A 14,353-nucleotide genomic window follows, 5' to 3' on the forward strand; every position below is an offset into this window, starting at 1 on the left:
CGAGCTAGAGTAAATCAGTGGAGTTATGCGAATAGGGCCTGGGTGGGATTGTAGTTGGTGCAGACTCGATGGGCTAAATGGCCCTCCTTCTGCCCGTGATTCCAAGTCTTTAATCTCCCTTTCGCCTCATCTTCCCTCTGTCCTCTCAAGCCTCCATTCCCTCCCCCCAAGTTCCTATTCCCCAGGTGAGCCCCTTAATTCTCATCTGGGCCAAAAATTTCACAGACCAGCAGATTTTTATAGGCCACTCAACCCACCACCACCACCACCCCCCCCCCATCCCATTTCAGAGCACCCACGATTTGTGCCTCCCTGTAACACCCCCTTATAACACGGTGTGTGCTCTGTGTAGTCACTGAGTTACAGGTTTACAATGCTGCGGTGGAGGGGGGGGGGGGGCGGAAAGAAGGAGAACTGAAACGATCCGCCGGCTGTTGGATGCTGTGTGGCCGCGGCAGAAACTCCCAATGCTCTGGGTTGACAGGGTCACTCATATACGGTGGAGAATCCCATTCTGGGCTCCAATTTCAACCCCAAGCGCGAACGGGATTAGTAACAATCGAGGAGCAAGACACTAACCACTGCAGCCCCCCCCACCTCTCAGCCATCTCAATTCCTGGGTTTTACGAAAGGAGCGGTTTCTTGGATAATGCAACCTAACTCACTTCCAGCAGCGCGGAAATCCTGTTTCAGTTTCGGATTCAGTCTCGTACCCGAAGAAAGAAAAAAAATTCCTGGAAATCATGTGATTGCAGAAGCTATAAATATAATCTGCTGGACCCCAGTGTTTGCAGTGTCTCAATACCCGGCTGTCTGCAATCAAGCTGAAGGACAATCGGAATCAGCATCATGAGGTTAGCGACTGCAACACTTTACACAGTCTGGTTAGATACAGTGAGAATGATGTGAATGCAGAGAGGGCAGGCTGGGGAAGCAGCAGTTCATTACACACACTCTCTTGTGGGTGTGGGGACCACTGACTTCAACAGGGACCCCCTCATCCTGATGGCTACCTTTGTGTGCGGCTGCATCAAGCTGTGCGTAGATCCTCGGTGCACTAACAGCAAGTGCCACTTTGTTTTGAGGTTCTACCTGTCCCCAGTGTTGCGAAGGATGGGTCTGGCCACACTGCCGCGGAACGCTCCGAGTAGTTGGACCGTCCCGCAGCACCTGTCCTTCGTGGAGGAATCTTTCCGGAAACACTCCTTTGACCACACGGCGATTAAGCAGTGGTCAGCGCGTGACGTCCTTGGGGCCCTGAGTGAAAAGGAGATGGCGGATCCTGTTGGATGGTTCCCTGAGCAGACTGTCAGTGTCATCTGGCAGAACGCCTCATCACCAGAACTGACAAACAAGCACCAAGACCTGGCTTGGCTGGTGGTGAGAAGGGCACTCCCCGTCAGATCCTTTATGCACGCTCGAGGTCTCAACAGCACCGCACGCTGCCCTCGAAGCAGCCGCGGGGCTGATGAGACGGTCGCACACCTCCTTGTGGAATGTGCCTTTGCAAAGAAGGTCTGGAGTGAGATGCAGTGGTATTTGTCGAGGTTCGTCCCGAGCAGCTCGGTGACACAGGACTCTGTGCTCTACGGGCTGTTTCTGGGGACGCACACCGAGACAAATATCAACTGCTGCTGGAAGGTCATCAACTCGGTGAAGGACGCACTTTGGTACGCCCGAAACTTGCTGATCTTCCAGCTGAAAGAGCTGTCCTGGACCGAGTGTTGCAGACTGGCACATTCCAAGGTCCAGGACTACGTGCTGAGGGACGCGCTGAAGCTTGGGGGAGCTGCCGCAAAGGCACAATGGGGAAAGGCCACACTATAAGGCCTTTTAACGGAGGCAGACCGAGGGCCCGGGAACTGCAGAATACCCTCGACCTGCGGAGCTGTGTGCCAATCTGAGCACTAACGGCACACACAAATTTCTTGAGGCATGTAGAAAGTTTTAGGTATTGAAACGTAATCATTGTAATCAGCACAAATCTGTAAATATTGAGGCAAGGATATAGTTTTTTTAAGTTTTGAAATGTAGTCATTGTAATTTGTAGAGATCTGTAAAAATTTTTTGATTCCATGTTGTGTTTGCTATTCAAAGCCCTGTATATTTGAAATAGATTAATTGAGTTTTTTTATGAATAAAGTATATTTTTGATGAAAAAAGGGACCCCTCATCATTTTTTTTGTTTCATGTTTTTTCATTGTCTGTAGAATCATAGAATCCCCACAGTGCAGAAGGCCATTCGGCCCATCGAATCTGCACCGACCACAATCCTACCCCTATCCCCATGCATTTACCCTAGCTAGACCCCCTGACACTAAGGAGAAATTTAACATGGCCAATCCACCTAACCAGCACGTCTTTTGGTTTGTGGGAGGAAACCAGAGCACCTGGAGGAAACCCGCTCAGACACGGGGAGGACGTGCAGACTCCGCACGGACAGTGATGCAAACCAGGAATCGAACCTGGGTCCCGGGCACTGTGAGGCAGCAGTGCTAACCACTGTGCCACCGTGCTGCCCCACTTAAAGGGTTAGTTTACACAGGCAATGGAGGAATAGCTCTGCTCGATCCTAGCGTTGATAGCAAGATCAGGTGCAATAGTTGTTCTTGTCAGCTTGGATGTTGTATGTCTCTGTTATGTGGACCGTGAATTGGATTAAATTTGAATTAGTTTTCCTAAGGTGGGCCACCCCCAGTAACTGCCCACAGAGTGCTAAAGAGGTGCAGCACCTCTGGGCACTCTCCCAAGGAAAAAGGCATCGTGGCATTGCCTGCGGACGAGGCACAGACTGGCAAGATGCACTTCTTGTGATCATAGACCAGTTGGATTAACAATGCAGGGGATTTCACGATGAATGGTAGGACCTTAGGAAGTACAGAAGATCAAAGGGATCTAGGAGTGTATGTCCATTGATCCCTGTTGACAGCAGGATAAGTAGATAAAGTGGTTGAGAAGGCCTATTGGATATTTGCCTTTGTTAACTGAGGCGTTGAATATAACAACAGGGAGGTTATGATGGAGCTATATCAAACGCTAGTTCGGCCACAGCTAGAGTACTGTGTGCAGTTCAGGTCACCACATTACAGGAAGGATGTATTTGCACGAGAGAGGGTGCAGAGGAGTTCTGCCAGATTGTTGCCTGGGCTGGAGCGTTTCAGCAATGAAGAGAGGCTGGGGTTGTTTTCCTTATAACAGAGAAGGCTGAGGGGGGCACCTGATCCAGGTTTACAAAATTACGAGGGATGTAAATAGGAAGGAACTTCTCCCCCAGTAGAGGGGTCAAGTAGTGGGAGCCTGAAACTTACTGCTTGAAAGGAAGTTAGATGTGGGGACCCGCACAACATTTAAGAAGCATTTAGACAAGTACTTAAAATGCCATAGCATCCATGGCAATGGGCCAAGTGCTAGAAAATGGGATTAGAATAGGTAGGTGCAGACATGATGGGCCGAAGGGCTGCACTGTAAAACTCTCAGGGACATTCAGTGAATTGAATTCATTTCTATTCAGAAATCTGGCTGGCTGGCTGTTCTGTTGGTGCCTAGATGCCACACGATTTTAATCAAAGCCCTGACTCCCCCAAACCTGATGGAATCTGTCAATAGCAACAAAGCCCAATGCCCTCTCCCTGCACTGCTTCATTGGGGCTTCCTTTGCCAATCTCTGCTGCCCAAGTGACGACACCAGCTGCCACATGTCCCTCTTGAGTCCCAGCACTCATTTCATACATATCACCCTCTCAGCACCAGTGATGAAAACTCTGTGTCTCTCTCCGAGCAACTCAGCTTCATTCCCTGTTTCTTAAATATACTGACTAGTATATCCATTAACCCTCTGTGCTATGTGCACAACACCGCACTGTGTCCCGGACCCCAGCCCCCGATGTATCCCAGTGTCCCGGACCCCGGCCTCCGATGTGTCCCGGACCCCACATGTTCCTTCCAAGTGAAAATTCTGCTGCACCAAAGCCTTCGAACAAGCTTGAGTATGAGCTCGGCAACCAGGTAATTGGGGGTTCTCTGCTACCCCATCACTGACCTCCCACCCCACCTCAAAAATTATTTGCAGTCCAGAGGCATTGGACTCCAGTGACATCTTCCTGGAACGCAATTCTCAACACACGTCTGCACAACCTCACTCTCCCATGAGCAATTGAGAATCCAGCCCTTTCTCTCTTATCTATCCCCCTGTACTCCTTCCCTCTCTGTGAGAACGGATGAAGCAATCCTACTAAGTTCTAGTGCAGGGCAATTAGTTGCATGCATTATTATCTAATGCGCATGTACCTTCATACGTTAGGTGCTTTCAGAAATCTTTTAGATGAATGCTGTGTTATAACAATATCCATTGCTTTTGGGTGGGTGAAGGGGAACTCATTTACGATAGCTGATTCAGTCACATTTCATGTAGCGAGGGGTAAGGGTAGGTCTCTGCGATCTCAAAACACTGGGGTAAAAGGGGAGTAGGGTGAGTTATGTGAGAGTGAGGACACTGAATTTAGGATCCCAACATCTGGTAATATCTTGAGGCAAGTCTTGGAACTTTGTAGGGTAAGGAATTGTTCCGCATTTGGGAGACAGAGGGCCAGATTTTTTTTTTGTTTACTTTATTCCAATCCAGTCAAGTCAAATTAAAGCCAATTCAGAGTCCCAACAAGTTGGGACATTCCCGATCCAAGCTGACAAGACAGGGCTCTCACCTCCTGTCTTGGGCTTGATCTACATGATCCAAGCTGATTGGAGTAGGTGTAGCTCCTCCTGCAAGGCTTGATCTTATTTGCATCTTAGCCAAAAGGCCGAGATGCCGCTTTAAAAAATTGCTTCAAATGAAACTGAAATGTAACCTAATGACTTCAACCAAGCGCAGCATGTCGATATTACACTTGATCTTAGCCTAGGAAAACACTATAGAAATGATCCCCAAGAGTACAGAGGGCCCGATTTTACCATTGCAACAGGCGCGAAAACATGGTAAAGTCGGGCCTGAGGCCATTAATGTGATCTGTGCCCTAGTCCCGCAGATGCCCACTTTACTGAGGCTCAGGAATGGCCACGATCTCATTCGCAAAGTGGGGAGGAGGCCTGAACTTTCTTGGGGTGGCGGGGGGGGGGGAGGGCCTGATGATTCGCGGCTGGGGGCAGTAGAGGGCCAGATGGATCTCTGATGGGGGGCGGGGGGGTGGAAAAGGGCCAGATGGATCTCTGATGGGGGGCGGGGGGGGGGGGGGGAAGGGCCAGATTGATCTCTGATGGGGGGTGGGGGGAGGGCCAGATGGATCTCTGGTGGGGAGGGAGGGTCTGCTGCCATTCCACAGGAAACCAGTGGAGGGGGAAAGGGGGCAGAGGGTCATGAGGGGTGGTAGATAAGGGAGAAAGTTATGTTGTAGGGGTTGGGGGATAACCCCCAGATGTCTGTGGGGACCATCAATCCCAGGCCGCTTTATCTGCTTTGTTTGGCCCAGGAACGATGTGACAGTAATGCGATTTTCAGGTTTTTTTTAAACTGCGCATGTGCAGTTCAGAGCTCCGATTGTTTCAGGCACACTAAGCCCCACTCACAGTGCGATTCAGACCTGCGATTTTTTTTTCCAGGCTGAGTGCATATGGGGTTGCCTGAAAGTAGAATTCCAAGTCGGATCTGAATTGCGCCCAGATTCAGCACTTAGAATGAAAATGGTAAAATCAGGCCCAGTGGGTCAGGATAACATGTGTGTACTCCAGATGGGAGGGAATTCTGGCCTGCCCCAGAATTCTGTGTTCCAGCACAACTTTTTTTTATTCAGTCATGTGACATTGGGCATTGCTGGCTGGCCAGTATTTATTACCCATCCCTAGTTGCCCTTGAACTGAGTGGCTTGCTAGGCTATTTTGCAGGGCAGTTGAGAGTCAACTACATTGCTATGGTTCTGGAATCACATGTAAGCCAGACCAGGTAAAGGCATCAGATTTCCTTCCCTAAAGTGAACCAGATGGGTTTTTCCGACAATTGACAATAATTTCATGGTCATCAGTAGGTTCTTAATTCCAGATACTTTTTACTGAATTCAAATTCCACTATCTGCCCTGGCGGGATTTGAACCCAGGTCCCCAGAACATTAGCTGAGTTTCTGGACCAAGGAGTAGGAAGTTGTATGCACTAACATTAAATGGCATTTCAGTGGGTGGCAAAGTAAAGAGTGTAGAAGAGATTAGAAATTTGCAGGGGACATTGATAAATTAAGTGAGCGGCAGAAGGGGTTCAGTGTGAGGAAAATGAGATTATGCAGTTTAAAGAAATATCTGAATATTATCTGAATGGTAACATTAGCTAAATCTAATGGACAAATCAAACTAATATTCAAAGGTGTGATGGATTGTTGGCCTTTAGCTCAGTGGGGTTAGAATACAAAGGGTAGAAGTTGTGCTTCAATTGTTTAAAGCTCTGGCTAAACCTTATCTTCCTAAAATAAAGTCAATTGAAAATGTGAAATTGATAGACTCTTGTTAGGCAGGGATGTGAAGAGCTATGAATCAGCGTGAATGCATGGAGTTGAGAAACAGATCAAACTGTGATCTAATTGAATCACAGAGCTCTTACAGTGCAGGAGGCCTCATCCCCATAACCTTGCACATTCTTTCTTTTCAGATAGCAATCCAATTCCCTTTTGAATAATTTGATCAATACTGCCTTCTCCACCCACTCAGAAAGTTTCTCCTAGACTCCAAAAATCATATAGATGAAAAAGAAATTGCTCACGTCACTTTTACCCCTGTGGCCCATCATTTTTTATCTAGCTCTTAATGTTCTATTTAGAGAGAACAGTTACTCACTATTTATCTTGTCCATACCGCTGAGGATCATGAATACCTCTAACAAGTTTCCTCTCAGCCTTCTTTTAACAGCCCAACTTCTCCAGTCTATCCTTATAGCTACAGTTGTTTATCCCTGGAATCATTCTTGTGAATCTCCTCTGTACTCTCTCCAATTCCTTCATACCCTTTCTCAAGTATGGCTCCCAGAATTGGAAGAGTCCTTTAGGAGGGGCCTATATAATGTCTAATGCGAGTTCAACATGACAATGTTACTCTTATGTACAATGTCCCTACTAGTAAAGTGTAAGATGATATAATATGAATGGTGGAACATTTCCAAGATTCTTGTCTATATTTGTTGGATTCAGCTGGCACCAAAGAACATAAGAAACAGGAGCAGGAGTCGGCCATCTAGCCCTTCGAGCCTGCCCCGCCATTCAGTAAGATCATGGGTGATCTGAAGTGGATGAGTTCCACTTTCCCACCTGCTCCCCATAACCCTTAAATCCCTTGTCTATCAGAAATCTATCTACCCGTGACTTAAACATTTCAACGAGGTAGCCTCCACCACTTTAATGGGCAGAGAATTCCAGAGGTTCACCATTCTGAGTGAAGAGGTTCCTTCTCAACTCTGTTTTAAACTGCCTCCCTTTATTTTGAGGCTGTGCACTCTGGAAAGCCAGCTGTTGATATTATTTTGCCTCTTGGACCATTACTGCAGTCCAATGAGGTTTCCCTGTATCTGAGCGATGTGGGGTAGGTCTGCAATGGATTTGTTCAGTGTCCATTTTCTCTGACTTGCACATCTTAGCTATTCAGACTTTGCTGCAATTGCAACATTTATTACAGATGACAGAATGAGATAAATTAGATATGCATAAGGTGGGTTTTATTTTGTGCTTTCTTGCAGCAAGAAGGATTTATTGAAAGCAAAACTCAGCCAACTTCAATGTCACTTCACGTGGGCGCCTCAGAAAGAAGACATTGACTTGGATGATATGAAGCAAAGATTAGAAGATTTAATAGAGTCTGGTGTGAAGTATCAAGCCATGTCTTACAACCAACTCGCTTTTATAAACTATCTGCATGGAAACTGTGAGGAGGCGATTCAAAACTTACAGGAAGCTGAAAAGATTCTGAGGGAGAATCATGAAGATGAATTTGAAAAAAGAATCATCGTCACTTATGGAAACCGTGCCTGGGTCAATTATCACATGGGACAACTGACAGAGGCTCAGTCCTACCTCGACAAACTGGAGAGGATCTGTCAACAATTCCCCGATGCCTCTCGGTATACAGCAATGATACCTGAAGTGTACGGGGAGAAGGGTTGGTCACTGCTGAAATCATCCAGGAAGTATTATGAGGAAGCAAAGGAATGTTTTGAAAAGGCTCTGGAGGAAGATCCGGATGACACTGAATGGAATGCTGGATATGCGACTGTTCTGTTTCGTCTGGAGGGGTTTTCCGGTACCCCAGAGGCTGCAAGTTCATCTCAAGCAGTGAAGCAGTTGAGACGTGTGCTGGAACTTGATCCAGATGACTCTGTGGTCATGGTGCTGCTGGCTCTAAAACTACAAGAGTTTAATCAGAAGGATGAAGCGTTCACATTAGTTGAACAAGCATTGCACAAATCCCCTGATCTCCCATACGTGATTCGCTATGCAGCAAAATTTTTGAGAAAAGAAGGAGCTGTGGATAAATCAATTGAGTTGTTGAAGAAAGCGTTAGAAATTACTCCAAACTCTGCCTTCCTACATCACCAAATAGGTCTGTGTTATAAAAACAAACTAATGGCACTGACCAAAAATCCATCCTGCCGAAACCCTCGCCATCCTGCCTTTCGAAAGAGAGCTGAACTGATCAATCAGTGCAAGTATAATTTTGGAAAGGCATTTGAGCATCGGCCTCTAACTTTTGTTGTTGCTCAACTGGATTTTGCCAAAGTCTGTGCATTAAACGAAGAATACCTCGTAGCAGAGGAGATGTACAACAATCTCTTGCAAATGGATGGTATTTATCGTGATAATAAGCAGGCGGTGTATTTCCAGGCTGGGTTATTTGAACTGCATCACAGAAAATCGGAATCAAAAGCCATCAACCATTTCCTGGCAGGATTTAAAATCAAAACCAACTCAAAGGAAGGGACATACTGTCGCAACAACCTGAGGAAGCTTGCGACAAAACAAATTAGCAGGAATCCGAAAGACAGCAAGGCTTTTGGCCTTCTTGGATTGCTGCACCAGCTGGATGGGGAGAAGCGAGAAGCCATTGAATGTTTTGAAAAGGCCTTGCAGCTCGATTGTGACAATGAAGAATATCTAAGTGCTCTTTGTGAATTACGCCTTTCCATCTAGGGCGACAATGATGCCCCCAGGCAGAACTGAATACAGGAGCAGCCAAGTTTCCAATTTCAGTTCTCAACTGGGAACTTGCGTAATGGTGCATGAAATTGCGCTGATGAGATTGCAAGCTGGGCTATTGCTAAAATGTATCTGCATAGTTGCAAACATGACATATACCAGTCATCAATGCATTGAGTCAGCGTAGTAATATGTAATCACATGTTTTCTTCATCATTGGTGCGTTTATCAATGGTAACCTAATATGTTTAATTAATACAGCTAAAAGAAAAAGCACTTGAACAGAGTCAAGAGTTAAGTCCTGTACCTTTGAGAAATGCGTGTTTAAAATCAATGAAAATAACTTTTTTAAAAAGCTAGCTGATGTAATTTAGCAGACTTGTTCCTTATATACTGCTAAAGCCTTCATTCTAATCAATCATAGAATCTCTACAGTGCAAAAGGAGGCCATTTGGAACATCAAGCCTGCACCAACAACAATCCCATGTATTTACCCTGCTAATTCCCCTGACACTAAGAGGCAATTTAGCACGGCCAATCAATTTAACCCTGCACATCTTTTGGAGTGTGGGAGGAAACCAGAGCACCTGGAGAAAATCCACACAGACACGGGGAGCATGTGTGAGCTCCACACAGACAGTGGCCCAAGGCTGTAATCGATCCTGGGTCCCTGGCACTGTGAAGCAGTAGTGCTAACCACCGTGCCACCTGTAATCATTTTGTAAATATATAAATATTCATGAGTGTAGTTCACATTCATGTAACAGCCCCATTTATGTGAATATGATCCCTCTGGTGCAGGAGGCCATTTGGCCCATTGAGCAAGCACCAATAACAATTCTATCCATATCCTATCTCCATAACTCCTAGTTCCCACCCCCTCCCACCCATACTGGTCGGCTGCTATTCCACATGAAAGGTTATTTTTCTCCTTTTGTTTCAAAGACAAATCGTCTGCAGCTTCCATATTTTCAGTCTCTTTAATGTAAGTGTTTAAATTTCACCGCTAGATGCAGTTAAAGGATGTAATGGGCAAAAAATAAAGTTGTAGATAGAGATTTTTGCAACCAGCAATGTAAGCTTCCTGTAATATCAGAATATATGAAAATAATAAAATGGAAATGCAGTTACAGCTTTGTATGTGTCATTGATCTGTGCTACTGCTGACAGTAAATGTTGTTCAGAATCCATGGCCAGTGAAGTGTTTCAGCTCTGCAAGGAACATCCAGACCAACCTTTTAACACTGGCAGTAAATTTGATAGTGTTGCTTGTCGAGTGAACCATGACACTTCAACAGCTACATATAGTTACAATGCTATTAGGGGAAAATTAAGAGAGGAATGGTTAGGAAGGATGAGAGGATTTGTGCTTTGGAAAAAAGTAAGATTTTATTTATTAGTCACAAGTAAGGCTTACATTAGCACTGCAGTGAAGTTACTATGAAATTCTTCTAGTCACCCACATGCCAGCACCTGTTCAGGTCAATGCACCTAACCAGCGTGTCTTTCAGACTGTGGGAGGAAACCAGAGCACCTGGAGAAAACCCACACAGATGCGGGGAGAATTTGCAAACTCCACGCAGTGACCCAAATCAGGAATCGAATTCGAACGCTGGTGCTGTGAAGGAGCAATGCTAACCACTGTGCCACCATGCCATCCAAGAATCTATCATTGCAGAATGCTGCAGAGGTCTTCTGTTGTGCTTAGACCTATTGGAAAAGTCTTACTTTGGAGGTTTTATCTCTGGTATGCACAGTGTTGCAAACTGCTTTAGAAATATTGGAGGATGTGCCCAGAAGAATCTACCAAGAAGAAAGATGGCACCAGAACGAGGTATGTGCCCAACACATGCTCTAATTCCACCTTTTACTCTCACTCTGTACTCTTAAAACTTAGCTCTAATTTCTTTCAACACTATATCCTGTACCCTCTCCTTCCCTACATAATCAATGAACGGTATGTTTTGTCTGCATAATGGGCAAGAAACAATGCTTTTCGCTGCATCCCAATATATGTGACAATAATAAATCACTAATAAGTCACTATCTTCGGGAGACAAGAAGAATGGGGAGGCTTCCTCACCCTATTCTTCACCCATTGTGAATGTGAATTCTGTCCCAGAGCCTTGCTTTTTCAGTCAGTGCTGAATGTGTGAGTTGACTGCCATTTCAATAGAGTCATCATTTTGAAGTCTACCAACCAGTAAATTACAGTAGCAAGGCAAAACTTCTACCACTGACTGGTTAATCCATAGAAATATTGAGACAATGCTCAAATTAAACACCGAGATGAAAGCAAATTACTTGCGGATGTTGGAATCTGAAAACTGAACAGAAAATGCTGGAAAATCTTAGCTGGCCTGACAGCATCTGTGGAGAGAGAATGGAGTCAACATTTCAAATCTCGATGACTCTTTGTCAGAGTTTTGATGAAGCGTCGTCCAGACTCAGAACCTTGGCTCTGTTCTCTCTCCGCAGATGCTGTCAGACCTGCTGAAATTTTCCAGCAATTTCTGTTCAAATTAAACACTACTGTTTTGACTTGATTTATAACGCCTGTTAGAATACCCATATTGTAGTAAGTCACAAATACACAATCAAAAATATATTCATATGGTCACCCAGAGAGTGTTCAATTCCCTGCCAGTCATACTGATTAGGTTGCTGGGCTAAGCTCTGAATAACTCTTTTGTTCAATGATTTGTTATATTTCTTTCCCAGACTCACAGGATATCCTTTGACAGAATAGTACGGACCTTTCAAAATCAATCTTAAGCTACAATGAGTTATCCAATTCTTTGTTCAAACTATAATATTAGACGCTTCACTGACAATGTCCATATCTTTAAAACCTCTTTCCATAATTCCCCATTTAGTTTTAAAGCCTGCTTGTTTTGAATCACTTAATACTTTTTGTGAGGTTGCAAACCTTGACTCTTTACCTGTCATGCAGTAACCCTCCCTGCAGCCGATACAGCCAACAGAATTCTGTATTAACTTAAACTATTGATGCCCCTCCCCCACCTTGCCTGGGTTAAATATCTTACACAAACCTCAACCACAATTTTCAATTAAAAGTACGACTAAAGTCAAACAAAGTAACACAGACTCTTATACTGTGTGTGATGTTACAAACACAGCGCGCTCGTATGAAATTCCTCCCTCTTACTTTATCAGAGGTGTCAATCTATCCAAAATAATCATATTGCCCCTGAAATTCCAAGGGGGCAAAATTTAATAAGCCCCAAAAACATACACAGGGTTTGCAATGCAGGATTGACCCTTGCTACCGATACTGACAACATGCAAACGTCGTGTTACCTGTTAATTTCAATGATGATGACATGTAACCCAGCGCTACCTGAACTGGTCGCTTGGTGCAAGCCTCGAGATCTGGGGTTCCTGCTGTGGCCTAGTGGTAACCCACAAACCGCGGGCAACGTTCCAGGTTCGAATCCCACCAGGGCCAATGGGCAAATTTAAATTTCATAAAATGAACCTCGGGGACTAGTTTGTGCTTGGGTAGTACAACATACTGCCCCCTGCACCTCTTAAAGGGAAGCTGCATTCTGGATGGAGTGGCTGGGGAAGATTGTCTCAAATACAGAAAGAGTGAATGCAGTGCAACAGTCCAGAATGTGCACTCTGAAGTTCACCCTGATAAAACTTTGGTGTTTGGGGTTGATATAAGGAGGTGCGTTCTCTATTTTAAGGACGTCCTCTAGACCAACGTTGTAGTCATTGGGAATGGATAGTGATCATTGCCAATGCAAGCAGTGTACCCTGGAGGACTTAGATACAATGAAGGAAGAAGCTTAATAATGTCAAATGGGTGGTCATTCATCCTCACATCCTTACAATTGAACCACAAGCCTCACATATTCTGATCGATCACGACTATACCTTATATTCATAGCTTCACACCCCCTCACACACTGTTGGTACTGCTATAAGCCTCACACCCACATTGTTTGCCCCACACTGACAGCTATCCAACCAAGGCAGCCACCTCACCCAAACACATTGCACTTTCCTCACTTCCTCTATTTCAGGAGAAGATGGCCTAGAATCAGAGACAGCAGAACCTGACTGGTAGGGGCAAAGACGGCCGATGGCTTAGTGGTAAAATTGCTAGATTACTAATCCAGAAACACGGCTAATGTTCTGGGCACACAGGTTTGAATCCCACCACGGCAGATGATGGAATTTGAATTCAATGAAAAATATCTAGAATTAAGAATCTACTGATGACCATGAAACCATTACCGATTGTTGGAAAAACCAATCTGGCTCTCTAGTATCCTTTAGGGAAGGGAATCTACCATCCTGGTCTGGTCTACATGTGACTCCAGAGCCACTGAAATGTGATTGATTCTCACCAGTCTCCAAGGTCAATTAGGGATGGGCAATAAATGCTGGCCAGCCAGTGATGCCCATGTCCCACAAATCAATTTTAAAAAATGTCTTTACCTCAGTGGAGGAGATGGTGTTCTCCACTGTTGGAATGGCCATCACTCAGACTGTGGCCGGAATGTCAATGAAGCAAATAAAATGGCCTTATCCTCACACCTGACCCGGCCTCTTACTCCCCACTGTCCCCTTCATGTCACAGTGTGTTCTGATTTATAAGCTCCTTTTTCTTGCCCCTCCTCCTACACACAAATTGACCCTTATTTCTTTCTCACCTCAGATATCTAAGAACTGCAAACAGTCTGGGCATTGATGCAGGAATAAAAGATGATGAGCACCCGCCGCCCTTCCCCCACCCCTCCAAAGGAGGTTCCTTCCTGACTTGCCCTCGCCTCAGGAATGGGGAGGTGTCAAGTTCAGCCTTCCAGTCCTCAGTCAGTTGAGACCCTTAAATGGCCAATTAAAGGTCTCTGTGTGGAATGAAGGGCTGATGTTAAATGTATGGTCGATATCATCAACAGCTATTAGAGGCCAACATTATTCCACAGTCGCCTGGTTGGCTGCTTTTACATTGTTGAATTCCACTGACTTGGAAAAGAAACCCAACACTGCATATATTTAAACACTTTATCCTCATTGCTTTTTTAAAATTTTTAAACTAGAATTTCTCTCCACAAAATAAAGCATCATCTCCTCCGTCTGGAATGCCACACCTCATTATGTCTAGGGAGATACTAACAGACAAACTTCAAAGGGAGCTACTGGAATTCCATTTACATTTGAGAAAA

General features: G+C 45.1%; 1 protein-coding gene across 1 annotated transcript; it reads left to right on the top strand.

Moving 5' to 3' along the window:
- Positions 1 to 527: 527 nt before the first annotated feature.
- Positions 528 to 10,279, top strand: LOC145354334 (interferon-induced protein with tetratricopeptide repeats 5-like). The gene is made up of 2 exons (XM_080205504.1): positions 528 to 854; positions 7,703 to 10,279. The coding sequence occupies exons 1-2, from the start codon at positions 850 to 852 to the stop codon at positions 9,147 to 9,149; spliced, it is 1,452 nt and encodes a 483-aa protein (XP_080061630.1). The 5' UTR covers positions 528 to 849; the 3' UTR covers positions 9,150 to 10,279.
- Positions 10,280 to 14,353: the final 4,074 nt, after the last annotated feature.

Source organism: Carcharhinus amblyrhynchos, chromosome 17 (assembly GCF_965287045.1).
Source record: "Carcharhinus amblyrhynchos chromosome 17, sCarAmb.v2.hapA, whole genome shotgun sequence".
Taxonomy (NCBI): Eukaryota; Metazoa; Chordata; class Chondrichthyes; order Carcharhiniformes; family Carcharhinidae; genus Carcharhinus; species Carcharhinus amblyrhynchos.